Source organism: Eleutherodactylus coqui, chromosome 7 (genome assembly GCF_035609145.1).
Source record: "Eleutherodactylus coqui strain aEleCoq1 chromosome 7, aEleCoq1.hap1, whole genome shotgun sequence".
NCBI classification, from domain to species: domain Eukaryota; kingdom Metazoa; phylum Chordata; class Amphibia; order Anura; family Eleutherodactylidae; genus Eleutherodactylus; species Eleutherodactylus coqui.
Window position 1 is genome coordinate 8,878,561 of NC_089843.1, and position 20,420 is coordinate 8,898,980.

Here is a 20,420-nt window from a genome sequence, read left to right on the forward strand (position 1 = left end):
AGAGGTCCGTCATGATAAGCCGCCAATTGCCTTTCTAGGAAAATCCCTGTAACAGAGACCAAGGACACCCTTGGGGGGCAGTTTTTGCACATAAAAGCATGTATTTTGGACTGAATCCTTTTTGCAAAAAAAAGGCACCACAGCATTTGTCTTCTGCAGCTTCTACATATCTCTGTAGACTGAGCCTCGGTAGGTCAGAGGCTGCACTGACAGCTTAGTTTCATCCCTTCTTTCTCCTCTAGCTGCTAATTTATGACCATAACAAAGACAAGGTGTTGGATGATAAAGTGCAGGAGAGGCGAGAGCAGAAGCCAGTGGTCCCTATATACAACGATTATGTAGGAGCTGCAGAAGACTAAACACTGCCGGGTTTTTTTCTAATTCACCCCTTCAGGACCGCAGGGTTTTTTTGTCCCTGCCTTCCAAGGAACATAACTTTACATTTTGTTTTTAAAGGGGAAACCAAAAAAAGGGGGATATTTTGAACTTTAATATCTGTTTTTACCTTCTTCCTGAACTTGTACTATATACCGCAATACTTCAATATTGCAATACATACCGATTTTGATGTTGCTCTCAAATGCATTGAGGAAAAAAAAAGTGCTCAGCCTTCAAACGCTCTTTAGAATGGAGTACTCAAGGTTCAACGGAATACATTGGAGAGCCTGTATGTATCCAGTCCTTAAAAATCAATAAGGCCAATCTATGCAGACGAGAGCAGTGCCTTCCCCAACACCCAAGGGCCAAACTTTAAAAAGGAGCATAAAATGTACTCCGGTCTTTATGTTTTTGCTTACTGTTGACGTAGGTTCCGACAGCTTTCAATGTGGGAAGAGCTATTCTGGTGTTTAATCCAGTCCTAAACAAAAGGGGAGAGGAGAAGCGTTAGGATGGGCCTTCCGGCTTACAGAGGAAAACAACATTTGGGGTTTTCTCGTCTTACGAAAGAAAGTAAAAAAAATCCCTTCTCCCTGTGATAGGAATCCCAGCTACGTCCCCGGCAGCTAGAAAGCCTTTTGGCTTTGGGAGGTAAGAGGGAAGCGTCCATGTGTGAACTGAGCGTTGTTGCGGTGTTTATAAGGCTCCGTTAACATCTAGGCTATTGATTTCTATTGGTCTGCTCCATCATAAGAGAACTCCATGGAAGTGCGAACGCATTACGGCCAGTGCCTGACGGACCCCACGTAATAGGAGGTCTGTGCAAATGCTGTAGCGGGTGGGAGCGGAGTTTGACGTGAAGTACAGAGGAATTGGCTGAGCTAGATTTTTATACTTTATTTGGCAAGCACTTCACCACGTTTCTAGTCTGGACTTAACGTGTAGTGGAGCATTTGCCAAATAAAATTCTCTTGGGCGATTCCTCTGTGGTGCGCGCCAGACCCAACAATTATCCGCTACGGAATGGCACGGACCCGGTCACTTGCATAACAAAAGGAGGGTATGTGGGGCAGTCCATTAATTTAACCAATGTGCTACTACAACCTAAGGTGAGCAGATATATATTCACATACCCACACCATCTGTAAGGGAGCTGGCACAAGGGCCGTTTTATTCTATTTGCAGTCAGGATTTCATCACATCGCTTGGCATTCCACCTGACAAAATAGTGCACTGCTGCCCAGCATTTTGGGCCGGATATGCGATGGAGTCCCCAATGCATATGTGAACAGAGCCTAATGGTGCTCAGCTCCGCTAAATAAAAGATCTACGTATATTTAAAAAAATTCCGGACAACCCCTTAAAAAAGAAAAGGAAATTGTGCAACACAGAAAGAAAAGAAACAAAAATAGAAGAACTGTGAAGATGCCGATAAGGACAACTTGTAACTGTGTTGGAGTCAGTAAGGCGTGTATCCGGGAGCCTAAAATGCACACATCCCTCACTGGTTTACAGACCTGAAACAAACTAGTAATCGTTATGTAGGGTTTACACTAAAGCCAGCAGCGGAATTTCCCAAACTCACCTTTTCCAATAAACAAACCCCAAACCCTGGCCCGGTCCTTTAATAGTCACTAAACACAGTAGTACTACGAATCTCAAGTCGGCCACTTGTCAAAGTCTTCACACCGTCAGCAGGTTCACCCAAACACAGACGCTCGTCCTCAGGCCAAGGTATAAAAGGCATAGCAGGAACTTCAATTCTTCACCCATCCTGTCGGATCTTCAGGTCTTTTTCGCTCTCGAGTGGCAGAGGCTGGGTTGGCGGGTTGGCACTAGTCCGATAGTCTTTACTGGAGATCCCCGCTACCTAATTTACTAAGTGTTAACGCTAAATCTCACAACCTCAGAGTCAGCAGTCTTTACCGTAGTTGACAATGTTTAGTACATACTATGTATATTCATTTGGACCTGCAAAGCAATCTACATCTCCTCAAGAAATATGCCCCATTTGGTCAGCAAATAGTCTTTGCCAGGGCTACGATGGACAGGGTGTATGGTGAAAGTGGCGCACAACGCGTGCCATGTGTCATTGTACCACTGGATCAAGCCCAAATAGGCTTTACATGAGTAACTGATATCAGCGGCTATGAGCGGTAACTGCATAGCATGCATACACTGAATGTTATATACATACAGACATGAAAGAACACTCACCTTCAAGTGTCTACATTCTACGTTACACAGAGAACAGATATGGGGAAATATCCGAGGTGACGCTGCATAGTAATCGTTCATCATGGAAGGAGTCGGCAACCTCTTCATCCTCTGAGCTTCCTCTTGAGACAAGAGTGGTACCCAGCCGCCTTTAACAGGTGCGGGCATTTCAGCGGGTTGCTGGTAGCCAACTTGACTGACAGCAGTGATGGATTGGACCGCTGGCTTCAATTCTGTTTGAACAGAAGTTGCTGCATCGGGGATGGTGGAGGCGTCCGCTTGGATACTGATCACAGGTTGCTCTATTTTAGAGACAGTCACTGAAACATCGACAGGCGCAGCAGTCTCTTTCCCAATCAAAGTCTTATTGTTGGATCTGTCCGGTTTTGAAGATAGCCGTATGGGCTTCCGGCTTCCAGATATGGTGGGGATTTTATTATCCATTCCTTTTTCTGGTGTCATCTCAGGCTTTGTATTGCTAGGTGCTGCTGTCTCTTTGGGAAGCGGTGGAGGCTTCTGCTCAGTTCTTGGTGGGCTGTAGGATCGTGCCGGAGGGACAGAGTCATTAAACGGGTACTTGCTTGAATGTCCGTAATCTATAACTTTACTTGCTACTGCTTCACTTCCAGGTCTTCTTCCAGTAGTCTGGTCAGGTACTGGTGTGGTTAGATTCATTTTGCGTAATCGGATGTCTCTTAAGATGCCTGGCATGTTTGATGGTGTCAGCTGATCGTCAGGATAGCGGCTGAGCTCTTCCAGGTCTTCGTTTGATAAGCCGAAGCTTTCTAAAATACTTGAGGCGCTTTCATTAGTGTAGCGATTCTGGGCATTTGGCCTTTTCTCAAGTGAAGGATCGCTCTGAATGGGCTTCATTCCCATTTCTGGACCTACATTCCCAAATGCGTCGAGGTCATCCCATCGTTTTTTCTTCATGAGAGCTGCAGGATCCTGTAAGGGGGTCTTAGGCTTCATCATCATGCGATCTGAGGAATGTGACAAAATACGATTCACTATAGAGGGAATTTCTTGATTCTGGGATGGCATTCTTTGTTGTCCTTGATGCGCAGGGACACTCGGGCTTGGAAACCGTTGGGGTAAAACCTGTGGACTCATGAGTCTATCAGAAGGCGTATGCATAGATGGTCTTACTGGTATGCTTTTCATTCCAATCGGGTCTGTATTTCCACCAAAGGATCCGGTATTGTTCATGGGCCTCATGCCAAATGCTGGATTCTTCATTTCTGGAAGGAAACCCATTCCTCTTCCTCCTCCTCCTCCTCCTCCACCTTGATTCATACCTGGATGGTTCATTTGATTGAGATTCATATTGGGCTGATTCATTCCAGAAAGGCCAATGTTTGAATGCGTCATTCCAGGATGGCCCATATGTTGGTTGTTCATGCCAGGATGGTTCATACTAGAAAGATTCATGCTTTGTTGGTTCATGGGAGCCATACCCATGCCAGACATATTCATTCCAGACATATTCATACCAGGATGGCCCATACCGGATTGATTCATTGGACCATGGCCCATACCGGGTTGATTCATAGGACCATGGCCCATACCGGGTTGATTCATAGGACCATGGCCCATACCGGGTTGATTCATAGGACCATGGCCCATCGGTCTCTGCCCGTGAAATCCTCCACGGTTAAACATGGCGTGAGTAGTACTCAACTTCAACAAAGCTTGGTTTAACAAAGCAAAAAGTGAGGAAGTGTTGTTCGAAGTGACAGAAGTCAAATGATGAAGAGCCAACTGAGTCTTAATTTGGGCGAGCTGCAAATGAGGAAGGTTCAAGAGGACTGGATTAGAAACTCCAAAGTTCAAGGTATTCGCAACTGGAGCGCAGTTTTCCAAGAACAACACAAAGCTGAAATTTAAAACACAAATATTAGATTTGCTTTCATCTTTTCAATCTTTATACAGTGGGTACAACCAGAGATGGATATATTGAAAGAAATAACAGCCCATACACAAGACTGGCTGCGGACGTCTTAGCCAGTTTTTCCTCTTTCGGTAATGAAGGTTAATAAAAGATGTATAAAAACCAACAACTAGGGAAGAGCAATGTGACATTATTACAAACCTTAAACTCTGCTCATAACGAAAAAAAAAAAAAAGGATTGGTGCATACAGAAAAAAAAAAACAAAACCAAAAACACGCAATTCAGATAATTACAAAGAAAAGAAAAAAAGAAATCCCTTATTCCGCACTTCTATATAGAGTAACTTTCTGTGCAGTTGCAAGTAACGCTTAAACCAGCTCTCCTCAATATGTCAGTACCAGCATAACAGCCAGCTGCTATACTCCCTCCAACCTTATGGGGCAGGCTTCGTCTATTGGATGGTTGGAAGTAACAGTTAAAGAACCCCATATTTTCAAGGGCTACTGTTGTCCAGATGCAACCATCACCATAGCTGATTACACAGGTTACATTGTTTCCCCCAATGGCCAATTATGGCTGCCCGGCCCTTGTTAAAGGGCTCTGGAGTTGCCAATCGTCATTTTGTTCTCTTGCATGGCGATTTTAATCAGAACCCTGTATTACTAACTTCCAAAATATAACATGTTCTTTAAAAAGTTTCTAATTTGCTGAAAGATTTTTCACATATTGTCGTTCAGCGATCAGGGGCACAAAATGTTGCCATTCTGCCAGGAAACTAATAATCTTTAGCAAACTTGAAATGAAAAAGTTATTAAAAATTCAAGATTTCAGTGATTGAGAGTATCGACTTTAGGCCACACCCATGTACTGCAACATCTCTTAAAAAGCATTACCTGAATGCGGTTATTTTGGAGAACCCCTCACCCACACTACCCTTTAGTAGGTCGCAGCTCAAACAGATGCTAGCCAAGGCAACCAAGCCAAACTGGCAAAGGATATCAATGACTACCAACCACTGGCAGCTCACTCCACTTCTGTCGGGTGGTGATGGCCGGCAGCTGTGTGCAGCCTACAGGGAGTCATGGGGGATCTCTGGAATGGTGGCACTTGGGTAAAAAATGTTGGGAGACGTAAAGCTCCATGGGATAGACCAAAAGCTGAAACAAACAGTTCATATGACCAAGAACCAGCAAGGCGTTCTATGACAGCCGTCTGTCATTAAGTTCAAGATCTCTGTGACTAGTGAGCTGAGACAGACGGCAATGCGCGCCCATCAGGGGCTGAAGAGGTTTCATGAGTCCCATAACCCCTGGAGTTCAGTTTCTGCCGGCATCTTCCAGACCCCAAGAGGTTGCCAGATGTATCTGCCCTACTCCTTCCGGCCAGGGGTAATTGTAACCATACTTAACACCCACCACATCCACCCTTTACCAGAACAGGATTTAAGGTATACAGTGAAATTCCTTTCTTTCTGCATTTAATAATCACTTAGGTTTTAATTAAAACGTAACATATAAAAGTAGGAAAGGTCTTTAATTGAAGGACTTTAGAGCAGACTTTGTATGGATGTTGTATTTTGGAATTCCTGAAAATTACCTATTCTTGGAGTTTATGAGATTTTCTGGATTATGTCAGAAAATATATAAATCCTGCCTGTGTCCGGATCCGAAAGGGCCAGAATAAAAGGAACTTTACTGCAGTTAACAGTATAAGACAAACTTATCCCAAATGAATGCCAGAATAAGATGACTTGTGTCACAAATACGAGAAGTCATTAACTGCTGAGACATCGCACTCCTTTTCCAATACGCAGTATTAAAGGGGAGGTCTCATGTAAATACGCCCATATGCTCTAATAGGTTGTCTAAACATAGTCCACCGCTTGGGAACTCCCGCTATGAACCATTATGGCCACCATGTAATGCTATATTTCTCCTGCAGTGGACGCTACAAGGTAAATGCCTGGTTGGTCATTACTTCCCCTGGCCTGCCGGGGTTGGCCCCGGGGCGATCACTGAGAGGCTGCTGACAATTGCTAACAGGAATGTGGCTACAATGCATTCAGCGGTAATACAGATATACATTTGCCATACGGGTTCATGTTTTACACTTCAGCGCAGGCTACAATCAGTGTGGTTTACATGAAGGAAGTAGCAACAATGTAACAAGTGTGCCGTTCTAGATCTTCATCTCTAGAAGCAGAGCCGGACGGATGGTGGGCGACAGGCACATCTACAGCGAGAACAGCAGGAATCAGGAATCTGTCAAAATGATTGGTGCGTCTGAGATCTGATAACAAATCGCTTTATCCAGTGATCACAAGCAAATCAGCATAACCAGAAGTAGGAAAACCTTGTAGAGTTGGATACACCGAGGCACATGGACTGCGTGGCTTGATGAGCAGCGGATACTCCACTAAGGGTACATAACGTTTTAGAACAGGCTGCCATGTTTGAACAGGAGGAACACCGCTATCTAGCCAGTATAGGCCTTGCATCCTGCATCTAGTACCCAAACATCCTCTGCAGGCTCCATTTCTAAATCTCAAGTCTCCGCACAGGTGATGGGCGTAAAGTAACCAACATATCACCTCCATACATCTTTGTAGGAAACCTTCATAAGTATCATAGAGGACATTATACAGACGTACTGAGCAGTGTAGATGCGATTTCAGTAGTTATGGCACAATAAACAGTATCAGCTGCAGCATGCATGAAAGTTTCTTTCCCGCCTTAAAACAGGTATCGCCTCTCTAACTATAGATTTCTAAGGACAACAGTAGACCACAGCAAGAAACGACTCCTCACCACTTCTATCATTGGTCTTCTTCACATGAAATCAGGTAGTAAACAAATTAGAAGAGAGACCCCTAGTGGTTAGCACTTTAGAATGATTTTTAGGCACAAAAACATAATTTTAGGTAAAGTGATTTGCATGTGTGTTAATTATCCAATTGGCCATTAACTAAGAACCACTTTGTAGAAAACGTAGTGACCTGACCTCCCCTGACAGCAGAGGTTTGGTAGCAGGAGATTGGGTATGTTAAGATTTTTAACATGCCCGATCTTTTATTTTCAAGAGAAACAAGCAGCTGACGTCCCGCCCCCATTAAGTGCATACGTACGTGGTTGAGCCCAGTGTGCATGTTCACTGGTGGTGGGAGAAATGGCTCTTGGCTTAATGAGCAAATGGCAACATACTTTCTAGTTTGCCTATAAATACTGTTCCCTTTGAGAGTTGGCTATATATTTCGCCTCTGAAATCCTACACCTCCAAAAAACATAACCTGAGGGCACAACCGCATTTCCCTCATCTTATCAGATAGGTCTTCATGACAACCAATATCACTGGTCAACAAATTTTTACAAGTCATGTTACTGAAGTAAAAGGAGCACATCAAAATAGATAAGAAAATGACTGAACTCGAATAGGATGTCAAAATGCAAAATCAGCTCTATTTGTTTGTAATCTGCAATAATTGTTTACTTCACAAGTGCATGCCAATAGTAACAGGCCGCTGGGTAATACCTGTAAAACACCAAGTCATAGACTACGTCTTAGAGGTCTTTGCCTGTCTCTTGTCCAGCTGTTCAGTAGCATCTCTGTGGAGTGTCCAGCAGTAGTCGGCCAGCATGCTAGTGGAGTGTCCGGCAGTAGTCGGCCAGCATGCTAGTGGAGTGTCCGGCAGTAGTCGGCCAGCATGCTAGTGGAGTGTCCGGCAGTAGTCGGCCAGCATGCTAGTGGAGTGTCCGGCAGTAGTCGGCCAGCATGCTAGTGGAGTGTCCGGCAGTAGTCGGCCAGCATGCTAGTGGAGTGTCCGGCAGTAGTCGGCCAGCATGCTAGTGGAGTGTCCGGCAGTAGTCGGCCAGCATGCTAGTGGAGTGTCCGGCAGTAGTCGGCCAGCATGCTAGTGGGGTGTCCGGCAGTAGTCGGCCAGCATGCTAGTGGGGTGTCCGGCAGTAGTCGGCCAGCATGCTAGTGGGGTGTCCGGCAGTAGTCGGCCAGCATGCTAGTGGGGTGTCCGGCAGTAGTCGGCCAGCATGCTAGTGGGGTGTCCGGCAGTAGTCGGCCAGCATGCTAGTGGGGTGTCCGGCAGTAGTCGGCCAGCATGCTAGTGGGGTGTCCGGCAGTAGTCGGCCAGCATGCTAGTGGGGTGTCCGGCAGTAGTCGGCCAGCATGGTTGTGGGGTGTCCGGCAGTAGTCGGCCAGCATGGTTGTGGGGTGTCCGGCAGTAGTCGGCCAGCATGGTTGTGGGGTGTCCGGCAGTAGTCGGCCAGCATGGTTGTGGGGTGTCCGGCAGTAGTCGGCCAGCATGGTTGTGGGGTGTCCGGCAGTAGTCGGCCAGCATGGTTGTGGGGTGTCCGGCAGTAGTCGGCCAGCATGGTTGTGGGGTGTCCGGCAGTAGTCGGCCAGCATGGTTGTGGGGTGTCCGGCAGTAGTCGGCCAGCATGGTTGTGGGGTGTCCGGCAGTAGTCGGCCAGCATGGTTGTGGGGTGTCCGGCAGTAGTCGGCCAGCATGGTTGTGGGGTGTCCGGCAGTAGTCGGCCAGCATGGTTGTGGGGTGTCCGGCAGTAGTCGGCCAGCATGGTTGTGGGGTGTCCGGCAGTAGTCGGCCAGCATGGTTGTGGGGTGTCCGGCAGTAGTCGGCCAGCATGGTTGTGGGGTGTCCGGCAGTAGTCGGCCAGCATGGTTGTGGGGTGTCCGGCAGTAGTCGGCCAGCATGGTTGTGGGGTGTCCGGCAGTAGTCGGCCAGCATGGTTGTGGGGTGTCCGGCAGTAGTCGGCCAGCATGGTTGTGGGGTGTCCGGCAGTAGTCGGCCAGCATGCTAGTGGACCATGTCCCCTGGTGTCTTTGTTCCATTGTTGCGATATCTTGATGAAAACGTTCGCCATGTTCATCACTAACCATACCACAGTTGTCTGGAAAGAAATCCAGATAGGAATGAAGGAAGTGGGTCTGTATTGCAGCCAAGTGTCTGATAACTGCATCAGCATGTCTTGTACTAGTTCCTTGTAGTTTTCTGCCCCAACATTCTTGAGAAAGTTTGTAGACACTAGGTGAAAAGCATCCAATGCTTATTTCGCATCACCTTGCAGCAAGCTGTTGAATCGGTCATCTCTGAAGAGCTCTCGAATCTGAGGACCCACAAAAACTCCCTCTTTAATCTTTGCCTTGCTGAGTCGAGGGAATTTTTCATGAAAGTGTCGGAAAGCTGGCGAAGTCTGGTCTATGTCTTTCATGAAGCTCTTCATCAAGCCTAGTTTGATGTGAAGGGGTGGTAGTAGGATTTTGTGAGCCTCGACCAGAGCTGGGTGCTGGATATTCTTCTCTCCAACTCCTACATTTTCTTTGAGAGTCCATTCATTCCACAAGTAGTGCAATTCCCCTGCTCGGCTATCTCGCTAACATAAGAAACACATGTATTTTGTATAGTCCATGGGAGTGGTCTCAATGCAGACGGAATGTTGGGGTAGAGTATTTTTGACTGCTTTTACTTTGTAATCCCACTAGAAGGAGGGGGAACCAAGCAGAAGTAACAGTCATCCACACCCATGGGGACTGACTGCAAACAGCATGGGTGGTCTTTTACCATTCAACCATTGTGAAAGCTGTGCTGTACATGTAGCACAGCATACATGCGAGGCCCAAGGTTTGTCTTGGTCGGCAATCTTGCTTCCGAAGTAAAGATAATATGCCGTCTTCACTTGAGAAGTGGTACTTTTCTTCTGGTTGGCAAATGTCACTTCCCCACAAATATAGCCAACTTTGTCCACGGTATTAACGCACGTTCGGGGCATTAAGTGTTCTGTATTGTAACTAAATGAAGAACTATGAGTTTTATGTAACTGTGGCTTAAACTGTATCCCACCAAGTCTGAAGTATTTTAAATGCTCAGCCTTTCCAACTGGGCTTTATCTAGCACACTAGTGATGATATATACACTGTTAATATGTAATATGGTGTACTGGTTATGTTGGGGTTAGGTGTGGTAATCAGCTCAGAGGCAGTGACTGATCACATGATGGTGACATCATCACAGGTCCTGTAAGCACACGGCTGCTGTCTGGCTCAAGCTGTAAGTGTAACTGTAAGCATGTTGTTACAGTCCTACTGAAACACAAAAAACTATGTGAAATATCTTCAAAACAAGTGAGAATAAACATTTTTCATGGTCATATTCGTGTTCAGCGCACCAAGATACTACAGATCAGGCCCTTTTTACGTCAGTAACCATTTCAGTGTTGACCAGTGTCCTCCTTCCATACATCATTTGACCGATGTAAAGCTCCTGACATCAGCGGTTTTCTATCATCTCCACACAGGTTTGCTTTATGCAGCCTACAGTTGAACCTGCTAACGTGGCGGCGGCGGTGTAGACGAGCTTCAAGTAGATCATCCCCAACTTTTCAAGCGGCCAGGCTTCTACAATTTAGGTCTGCTGTTTCGGCGCTCAGCCCAACTTCATGAACTGATTGCAGGCAGTTCACAGGGCAGCTCCGACCGCCCAAGTATAACAAGCATGATTACAGCGGCAGCGCCGTGGTTTCATTCACCTTAATAGCCAAGGACATTACTTCTTGCAGTTTTCTGAAATACCTGCAGACCCATAGCATATCTGCACTAGTTCGGGAAAAAAAATTATACAAAACAAATGAATAATACACGGCAGCAGCACATAAAGATTCAGCCTAAGCCCCCCCCCCCCCCACCCCCCACACACACACAGGCGCTTTTTACCGTTTTCGGCACCACGCTAATCAGCTCTCACTGTTTTCAATAGGACCCCTTAGACAGCCGCTCTATTGGTGCATGTTCTATTTTTGTCCGTCTGTGCGGGAACTGCAGCAAAATGGAGCTAAAGGTCTGCGAAACCAATCTGCATGCTTTAATTAATTTGCAAATGCCCATGATTCCCTATGGGCGGCTTGCTTTGTGGACCTTCCGTGCGGGTGCCCAGCGTAGATTCTGCAAATCAAACCCACCCATGGACATTGGGCCTTCAAGAGGTTTTACTGTATCTATAAAGATTTCCTTGAGCGATCCCCCTGGGGGGCGCTGCACGGCTCTGCGTAGAGCAAGTATATCTCAGCGTATTTCTGTAGCTTGGAAACTCTAAACCTTTATTCACTTTGTTAACGCGCTCAGGGAGTCGCCTCTACCCGCCAGGCAGAGAACTCTTCCACTAAACATTTACGTACTTGACTCTTCCCTTCTGTTGATTCTGCAGGTTGGACAGTTACCGGATTGCTCCGAGCACTTGGCCCATGTGACTCACTATACAAACTGCTCTTCTAATCTGAGAGGATACCATCAGATTATAATGAAACCCTTTCCAAGAGTACTCCGGCCTGGTCACAGATCAACCAGCAATGGAAGAGCTGTCGCTTAACCCCTTAATGGCTGGGCCACTTCCTTATAGTCACACTCCGGGAGCACGAACGATTACATCTTTATTCTCCTTGGACACAGTGGTAGAAGCACTTGCTTTTTTGACATCATTATGGGGTAGATATAATGTATAACTTACTAGCAGAATGACCCAGCTTCACACGGGCCTATTTATTCTATTATTGGGGTCTACTGATGGTGCAATTAAAAAAAACAAACTCCTGCTTTCCGGCGGCACGTCCACAATGACAGCTGTGGCTGTGCAGCGAATCAGACGGCTTCCATTGACTTCAAAGGAAGCCTTCCCTGGGGGATCCGCTGAAACATGGAGCATGCTGCGATTTCTATCCGCATGCTTTAAATGGCCTTGCGGATGCTAATGCATTCCTACAGGCGGCTAGAGGTGCAGATCTCCTACACAGGTTTTAGAATTAAAATCCACCCGTGGACATGGGTCCTTATTGTGCAAAAGCGGAAAAACCTAAAAATATGTTTGGCACTGTAATCTTACTGACCCGCAGATAAAGTGTATTGTCATATTTAGGCTGCATGATTAACGCTGTAAAAAAGAACAAAAAAACTAAATGGCAGCATTCCTGCGTTTTCCCTTCCTGCTCTAAAAAAAAAAAAAAAAAGTAAAAAACTTTGAGAATAAAATTATTATGCACCCAAAAATTGTACCAATAAAAACTATAGTTTGCCACAAAAAGGACACGGCCCATTTTGGGCTTAAGGGACTTTCATTTCCACTTTTCAAGAGCCATAACACTTTTCTCCATATTCTCAGCCGCATGAGGGTTGTTTTTCGCACGGCGAACTGTAGTTTTTATTGGTACCCTTTTTGCGTGCATAATAAAAAAAAAGGTTTCGAAATAAATTAGGAGTGCGGCGAGAAATCACAGCAATTCTGCCATTTGTTTAGGTTTTATTACAGTGTTAATCATGCAGCATCAATGACACAATACACTTTGAGGGTCGGTACAATTGACATACCAAAAACAGAATTTTTTTAGGTTTTTCCACTTTTGTACAATAAAAACCCCTTATTTGGAAATTATAATTATTTTTACATCACTGCATACAAAGTCCCACAACTTTTTCTTATTTTTCCATGGACGGAGCTCTGTGAGGGCTTGTTTTTTGCGTCACGAGCTGTAGTTTTTTATTTGCACCATTTTGGGGTATATATGGGTTTTTTGATCGCTTTTATTGCGCTTTTTGGGAGCTAAAACGAATAAAATAAGCATTTCGCATCTTTTTTTACGTTTTTTGCTGTGTCAGATAATTAGTGTGCTTAAATTATAGTATTGGTCGTTACAGACATGATGATACCACATATGTGGGGTTTTTCTTAAACTTTTAATCTTTTTCATACAATTAGGGGAAAATAAGCAAAAAGGGTTGTTGTTTGTTGGACTTATGTGCTGCAACGCCTTATCACTTGTAATATCGCTCATAGGCAATGGCAATACAGGACGCCTGTACGTGGCATCCTGTTGCCATGGCAACCCATTGTCCTCCTGCGATTACATCACAGGGGCCTGATGACATCAGAGGGAGTGCCCTCCCTCTGTGAATCCTGTACATGCCACGATCTACATAGATCGCGACATGCAGGGGCTTAACAACAGGGGTCGCTGTTCTCGTGGACTCCTGTTGTTGCTGGAAGCCAGCTATCAGTAACAGCTGGCTCCCGCTGCCAGATGGCGCATGCTCACTACTGATCCCGCGCCATTCACATGACGTAAGATTACATCCAGTCACGTTAAGTACCCCAATGCTATGACGTAACCTTACATCCTGTGGCATTAAGGGGTTATATCTGATTATGAGACACATCATGGATGCCATGGGTTCAGGAACATGATGCTATAGCCTCTCATTGGCTGCAGCAATCCAGATTTCTTGTGACATCATCTGACACATTAATCAGCGGGCTGCATCCTAGCGGCCATGGAAGGGTAAGCATACTTCCCTGTGTTATTTTAATACGGGGGTCGGTCTTATACAAGCTGGGTTGGCCAATAACCCAAACAACCCCTAAAATATTTGTACATGTGAGAACGGTCGGTCCTAGAGAGCTGAAGCCCAGTCTAAAACCTTCTGAAGCACCCGATTCACCATGTTTGTGGCTGAACATGCACAGCCAAACAACCGGACCAAAGAACAAAAAATATATATATATATATTTCAATAGCACAATAAAGTCTACCGCGGTCACTGACGTTATGAGTAAGCAGCTCACAGGGTTGGTCTTTTTGCCGCTCTTGTACACTAAAAGTTTAATGTAAACAAAATGTATATTGAGTTGCGGCTTTCCAAGACACGTTCCTCCTCCCCCGACAGCCGGGGGAGGGCTTGCCCCTCACAGTATGAGCTGTAATTCTGATATACCATTTTTGGGGACAGGCCGTATGGCGATCACTTTTTGGGGGACAAAATTAACTGCTGCACTTCTGGCACAGGTTTTTTAATTCCATAGGTCATTCAGAGTGGTATAAATGTCATGATCTGTGGGTCGGCACGGTTACGCCAATACCAAAATTCAGAGCGTTTTTGTTACGTTTCACAGCTTTTGTGCAGTAGAAACTTTACAAACCAGATAGCCGCCATTTATAGAGCAGCTCTCCCCCCCACCCATCACCTGTACCTAATTTACAGTAAGCCCTCACTGGTGTCCTTCTATTCCTCACTATTGCCTATTATTCCTAGCCAAGCTTTTGCTCTGAGCACCCAGAGTGATGGGTACCTTTGGTGGCGAAAAAAAGGTCTAACTTTATTACACCATGTAATGCCACAACATCCCCCCCCCCCCCGACTTATTAGAAACCACTCATTTTAAGACCCCTCTGGAGTTATCCCAGATGTACAGCTTCATTCGATCCCTCGTACTTCCCATTGCCCCCCACTGCCGTTGAGAGATTATGTGGTCACCCCTTCACCCCGGTGTGATCTCCCCCTCTACGATACCGCAAATCAACCTCCACAAGAAGCTCCTTTTAGGAAACGTTGGGAGTCGGACCTAAATATCCCTCTAGCTGGCACCATTGCTGAGGTAACTTTGGTTGAATCATTGCAGATAATACATGTGTCCCATCAAGAATCCATAAAGTCTCCACAAACTGCTTCAGAGGCGGTAATCTCCGGGGGCGACACATCTGGTGGGCATGGCCAACTGTGGAAATCCTGTGGAGACCGGTAGAGAACCTATCGAGACTTCTTGGCACCACACTGCCCCTCGCACCACCCACTGGTCCCCCCAGGGTATATGTATGCTGCCAGGGTTTACACGGCCTCTCGGCGGCCGGCACCTACTCTGCAAAATAAGCCAATTACTGCCAGAACCTCAAGAATTATAGGAAATATTGTCGGCCATGAGAGGACAACACGGATCCTCCTAAGAGTTGGCTTCCATGGTCTGTATACCCCCGTATACCTGCTCTATCTCAGCTACTCCTCACTTGGAGATCAGTGGGCGGGCCGCCGCGCTCCACCTGCTTAGTCGCGGGGGTACTTACTACTACTAACATTACTTTCCTGGGCCTGCTTCCAGCACACTGGTGGACGTTTCGAGGTGTTGGTCCTCCGTCGGTAAACCCCCTGCGAGGGGAACATTCTAGCTGCAGAACATGTAGAGACCTCGAAGGTATTAGACTAAAGAGCAGCCTGTGGGGGCGCCCCGAACCTCGTACAGCTCTGTGACCGCTGGTTAGGATGCCCACGTCTGGCTCTAGCTGTATCTGTAGCCCTGCGCCGTGGGTTAAGGGGCCCACGTCTGGCTCTGCTGTATCTGTAGGAGCCCTGCGCCGCGGGTTCCTGAGGGGTTTCACAGTAAGCAGGAGGAAGTGTTGAGTTTTTCACATCTTGTTTTTATCCCAATATTGGCCCCGGCATCTGAGAGGTTAAAGCGGGTCGATATCAGCAGGTAGAGCGCAGCGGGCAGAGAGTATCGGCAACGGGGGATCCGGCGGGCACATGCAGAACTCAGACAACCCCTTTAAGCTGCATGGCCCAGTCACACTTGTGCCGCGGCTCCCGATGCCATACTGTAAGAGGGGCATGTGAAGGAGGTAAGCCCTCTAGTGGTCGCAGTGACACTAACAGGTTAAAGGGCAGTGGTCACCGCTTCTTGGGGCAGACGAAGGTTCGGATGATTTTAAGCAGCAGCGAGGGCCAATCAGGCTCAGCATAGTATTGTAGTAGACATGATAATTAATTAGTATAAAATGTCTATTGATTTGTATAAACCAAATGTATTATGCTGTTGTAATGACTTTTAGCTCTGGAGTTTGATCGACACACAATCTAATCATGGTATTTGCTAAACAATGGGATGGTGAAGGATGTATTATGTAATGTTAGCTAAGTACATAGGAATTACACAAGAAGCCTCTAAGAGTTAAGGGCCATAGTGTTGTGTATATCCTGTGTTCAATACTGAGTGTTTACCTAGGCCCCCTTCCACTCCTCACACAATCTATTTAAACAATGATTTGTCAACTACACAGAATTCCTTAAGGTTGTCTGCATGCTAAAGAAGACAAAGTCCATACTATGGCGGACGTGAGTAAGGGTGGGTAGGGAGGCGGGAGATTCTATATAACCCAGCGAATAAGAATATATATATGTTACTGATGTAATCTGTTAAACGCCCATAAAGGGCAGGTGTTATCCTTTTCAATAAAAAGGCCTGTCTGGACGTCTCTGCCAGAAGAGCCATTTTGAGCATGAGACTGATACCTCGTGTTTGACCTGGTCAGTGTGCGCATACTGCTTCCACACAATTAGGAAAGCGACAAAATACCCCGAAACCTGCTGGAGAAACCATAATCCAGATCAGTGTGTCAGCTGACCATCAACCAATCAGCTGCCTAAGAGGAGGGCAGAATCCTCTGGTAACGACGGCCGCAAACAGAAGCGGGGAGAAGTCAGAGCAGAATAGATTCTTCCAGCCCCGACCCCACGCCGGCGGGGGCCCCGAGGAGCGCCACAACGGCAGGGGCCCCGAGGAGCGCCACAACGGCCGGCAGCAGTATCCAGCGCAGCAACCGCGGCAAAACCAGCAGCCTTTGTGGCGGGCCGGTCACAGATGTCGCACTGTATTAGACGACAGCAAAATGTGATCAGGTGACGCGATCCGCAGAAGTGCGCACAGCGGCGTAAGTGCCACGCGGCCATTCAGATCATGTGTCCCCAACCACCACCACCGGCCCCCACACACCGGCCCCCGCGGGGAATAAAACTTTGCAATAATTTTTAAAAAAGGCTTCCCTACAAAAAAATTTTAAAAAAATATAATCCTGCCCAATTAGTCAGTTAGGCCGCGATCCGCTCTCCAGCAGTGCAGGGGTTAAGCCCCGGAGGGGGCGGCAGGCCGCGCGGACAGGACTCCTCCCCGTAGGCACACGGCCCCTCACGGAGACTCTCGCCGCCATCTTCCCGTCTTCACACACGCAGCTCCTCGCTAGCAGCCGCGTCCCGCTCACCTGCCCTCTTATGTCCTCCTCGCTGTCTCCGTCGCTCCGTCTCTCTCCGCCGCTCGGGGTCGCGCTCCTCCGGTGACGGTGCCGACAAGTTCTCCCGGAGCGCAGGCGGGCACGTCTTCTCCTCACGGACCAACCGTCGTCTTTCCGACGTGCGCGCCCCCGCAGACGCTGTGCCGTGCTGACGTCATCACGCCGCTCCCGCCCCCCCTCAGCTCTTGGCGCCAATTTTTACCTCACTGCTGGTGGCTGAGCGGAGAGGCTGTGCGGGGCGACGGGGTCGGAGGGCTCTACGGGCGGCGGGGCCGGAGAGCTCTACAGGCGGCGGGGCGCGGGGTCGGAGCTGTTCCCTCATAGGGGGGGTTTTGGTCTCATTGCGTCTTCTCAGACGAGCGGCTTAGTGCAGCGCTTTTTTTTGAAGGCGGTCTGCTGTATCTGGTCCGGCGGCCCCGCACCCCTGCTCTTGCTGCGGACGCTGTTGGTCCGCTGTATCTGGTCCGGCGGCCCCGCACCCCTCTCTTACTGCCCTGCACCCCTGCTCTTGCTGCGGACGCTGTCTATCTGCTGTATCTGGCCCGGCGGCCCCGCACCCCTGCTCTTGCTGCGGACGCTGTCTATCTGCTGTATCTGGCCCGGCGGCCCTGCACCCCTGCTCTTGCTGCGGACGCTGTTGGTCCGCTGTATTTGGTCTGGCGGCCCCGCACCCCTCTCTTACTGCCCTGCACCCCTGCTCTTGCTGCGGACGCCATCGGTCCGCTGTATTTGGTCTGGCGGCCCCGCACCCCTCTTACTGCGGACGCTTTCTATCTGCTGTATCTGGTCCGGCGGCCCTGCACCCCCCTGCTCTTGCTGCAGACGCTGTCAGTCCGCTGTATTTGAACCCGGCAGCCCTGCACCCCTCTCTTACTGCAGACGCTGTCAGTCCGCTGTATTTGAACCCGGCAGCCCAGCATCCCTCTCTCACTGCCCTGCACCCCTGCTCTTGCTGCGGACGCTGTTGGGCCGTTGTATTTGGTCTGGCAGCCCTGCACCCCCCTGCTCTTGCTGCGGACGCTGTCGGTCTGCTGTATTTGGTTCAGCAGCCCCGCACCCCTCTCTTACTGCCCCGCACCCCTACTCTTGCTGCGGACGCTGTCTATCTGCTGTATCTGGTCCGGCTGCCCTGCACCCCTACTCTTGCTGCGGACGCTGTCAGTCTGCTGTATTTGGTTCGGCGGCCCTGCTCTTGCTGCGGATGCCATCGGTCCGCTGTATTTGGTCTGGCAGCCCTGCACCTCTCTCTTACTGCCCTGCACCCCTGCTCTTGCTGCGAACGCTGTTGGTCCGCTGTATTTGGTCCGGCGGCCCTGCACCCCCCCTGCTCTTGCTGCGGACGCTGTCGGTCCGCTGTATTTGGTCCGGCGGCCCTGCACCCCCCCTGCTCTTGCTGCGGACGCTGTCGGTCCGCTGTATTTGGTCCGGCGGCCCTGCACCCCTCTGCTCTTGCTGCGGACGCTGTCGTTCCGCTGTATTTGGTCCGGCGGCCCTGCACCCCCCTGCTCTTGCTGCGGACGCTGTCGGTCTGCTGTATTCGGTCCAGCAGCCCCGCACCCCTCTCTTACTGCACTGCCCCCCTACTTTTGCTGCGGACTCTATCTGCTGTATCTGGTCCGGCGACCTGCACCCCTGCTCTTGCTGCGGACGCTGTCGGTCTGCTGTATCTGGTCCCGCGGCCCCGTTTCCCTGCTCTTGCTGCGGACGCTGTCGGTCCGCTGTATCTGATCCGGCGGCCCTGCACCCTCCTGCTGCGGACGCTGTCGGTCTGCTGTATCTGATCCGGCGGCCCTGCACCCTCCTGCTGCGGACGCTGTTGGTCCGCTGTATCTGGTCCGGCGGCCCCGCATCCCTGCTCTTGCTGCAGACGCTGTCGGTCCGCTGTATCTGGTCCGACGGCCCCGCATCCCTCTTACTGCCCTGCACCCCTGCTCTTGCTGCGGACGCTGTCGGTCCGCTGTATTTGGTCTGCGGCCCTGCACCCCCCCGCTCTTGCTCCGGACACTTTCGGTCAGCTGTATTTGGTCCCGCGGCCCCGTTTCCCTGCTCTTGCTGCGGACGCTGTCGGTCCGCTGTATCTGAACCGGCGGCCCTGCACCCTCCTGCTGTGGACGCTGTCGGTCCACTGTATCTGGTCCGGCGGCCCCGCATCCCTGCTCTTGCTGCAGACGCTGTCGGTCCGCTGTATCTGGTCCGGCGGCCCCGCATCCCTCTCTTACTGCCCTGCACCCCTGCTCTTGCTGCGGACGCTGTCGGTCCGCTGTATTTGGTCTGCGGCCCTGCACCCCCCGCTCTTGCTCCGGACACTCCGGTCAGCTGTATTTGGTCCACTGGCCCTGCTCTTGCTGCGGACGCCGTCGGTCTGCTGTATTTGGTCCTGCGGCCACGCTTCCCTGCTCTTGCTGCGGACGCTGTCGGTCCGCTGTATTTGATCCGGCAGCCCCGCATCCCTCTCTTACTGCCCTGCTCTTGCTGCGGACGCTGTCGGTCCGCTGTCTTTGGTCCGGCGGCCCTGCTCTTGCTGCGGACACCCGTCGGTCTGCTGTATTTGGTCCGGCTGCCCTGCACCTCTGCTCTTGCTGCGGATGCTGTTAGTCCACTGTATCTGGTCCGGTGGCCCTGCACCCCTGCTCTTGCTGCGTACGCTGTCGGTCTGCTGTATCTGGTCTGGCGGCCCCGTTTCCCTGCTCTTGCTGCGGACGCTGTCGGTCCGCTGTATCTGATCTGGCGGCCCTGTACCTTCCTGCTGCGGACGCTGTTGGTCCGCTGTATCTGGTCTGGCGGCCCCGAATCCCTGCTCTTGCTGCAGACACTATCGGTCCGCTGTATTTGGTCCGGCAGCCCAGCATCCCTCTCTTACTACCCTGCACCCCTGCTCTTGCTGCGGACGCTGTCGGTCCGCTGTATTTGGTCCGGCGGCCCTGCACCCCTGCTCTTGCTGCGGACACTGTTGGTCTGCTGTATTTGGTCCACTGGCCCTGCTCTTGCTGCGGACGCCGTCGGGCTGCTGTATTTGGTCCGGCGGCCA

The 20,420-nt window shown here is 49.4% G+C and overlaps 1 protein-coding gene across 2 annotated transcripts in view; it reads right to left on the reverse strand.

The window, feature by feature from the left end:
- The window catches only part of ZNF638 (zinc finger protein 638), a 55,714-nt gene extending 38,213 nt beyond the window's left edge, over window positions 1-17,501 (reverse strand). For both annotated transcript variants that reach the window (XM_066572855.1, XM_066572854.1), the window contains exons 1-3: window positions 17,363-17,501; window positions 2,596-4,471; window positions 798-859 (exon numbers count right to left, since the gene is read on the reverse strand). In XM_066572855.1, coding sequence (XP_066428952.1) covers window positions 798-859; window positions 2,596-4,257 — 1,724 coding nt within the window. In that variant the 5' untranslated portion in view covers window positions 4,258-4,471; window positions 17,363-17,501. The remainder of the gene's footprint in view (window positions 1-797; window positions 860-2,595; window positions 4,472-17,362) is intronic.
- Between the last annotated feature and the right edge of the window lie 2,919 nt (window positions 17,502-20,420).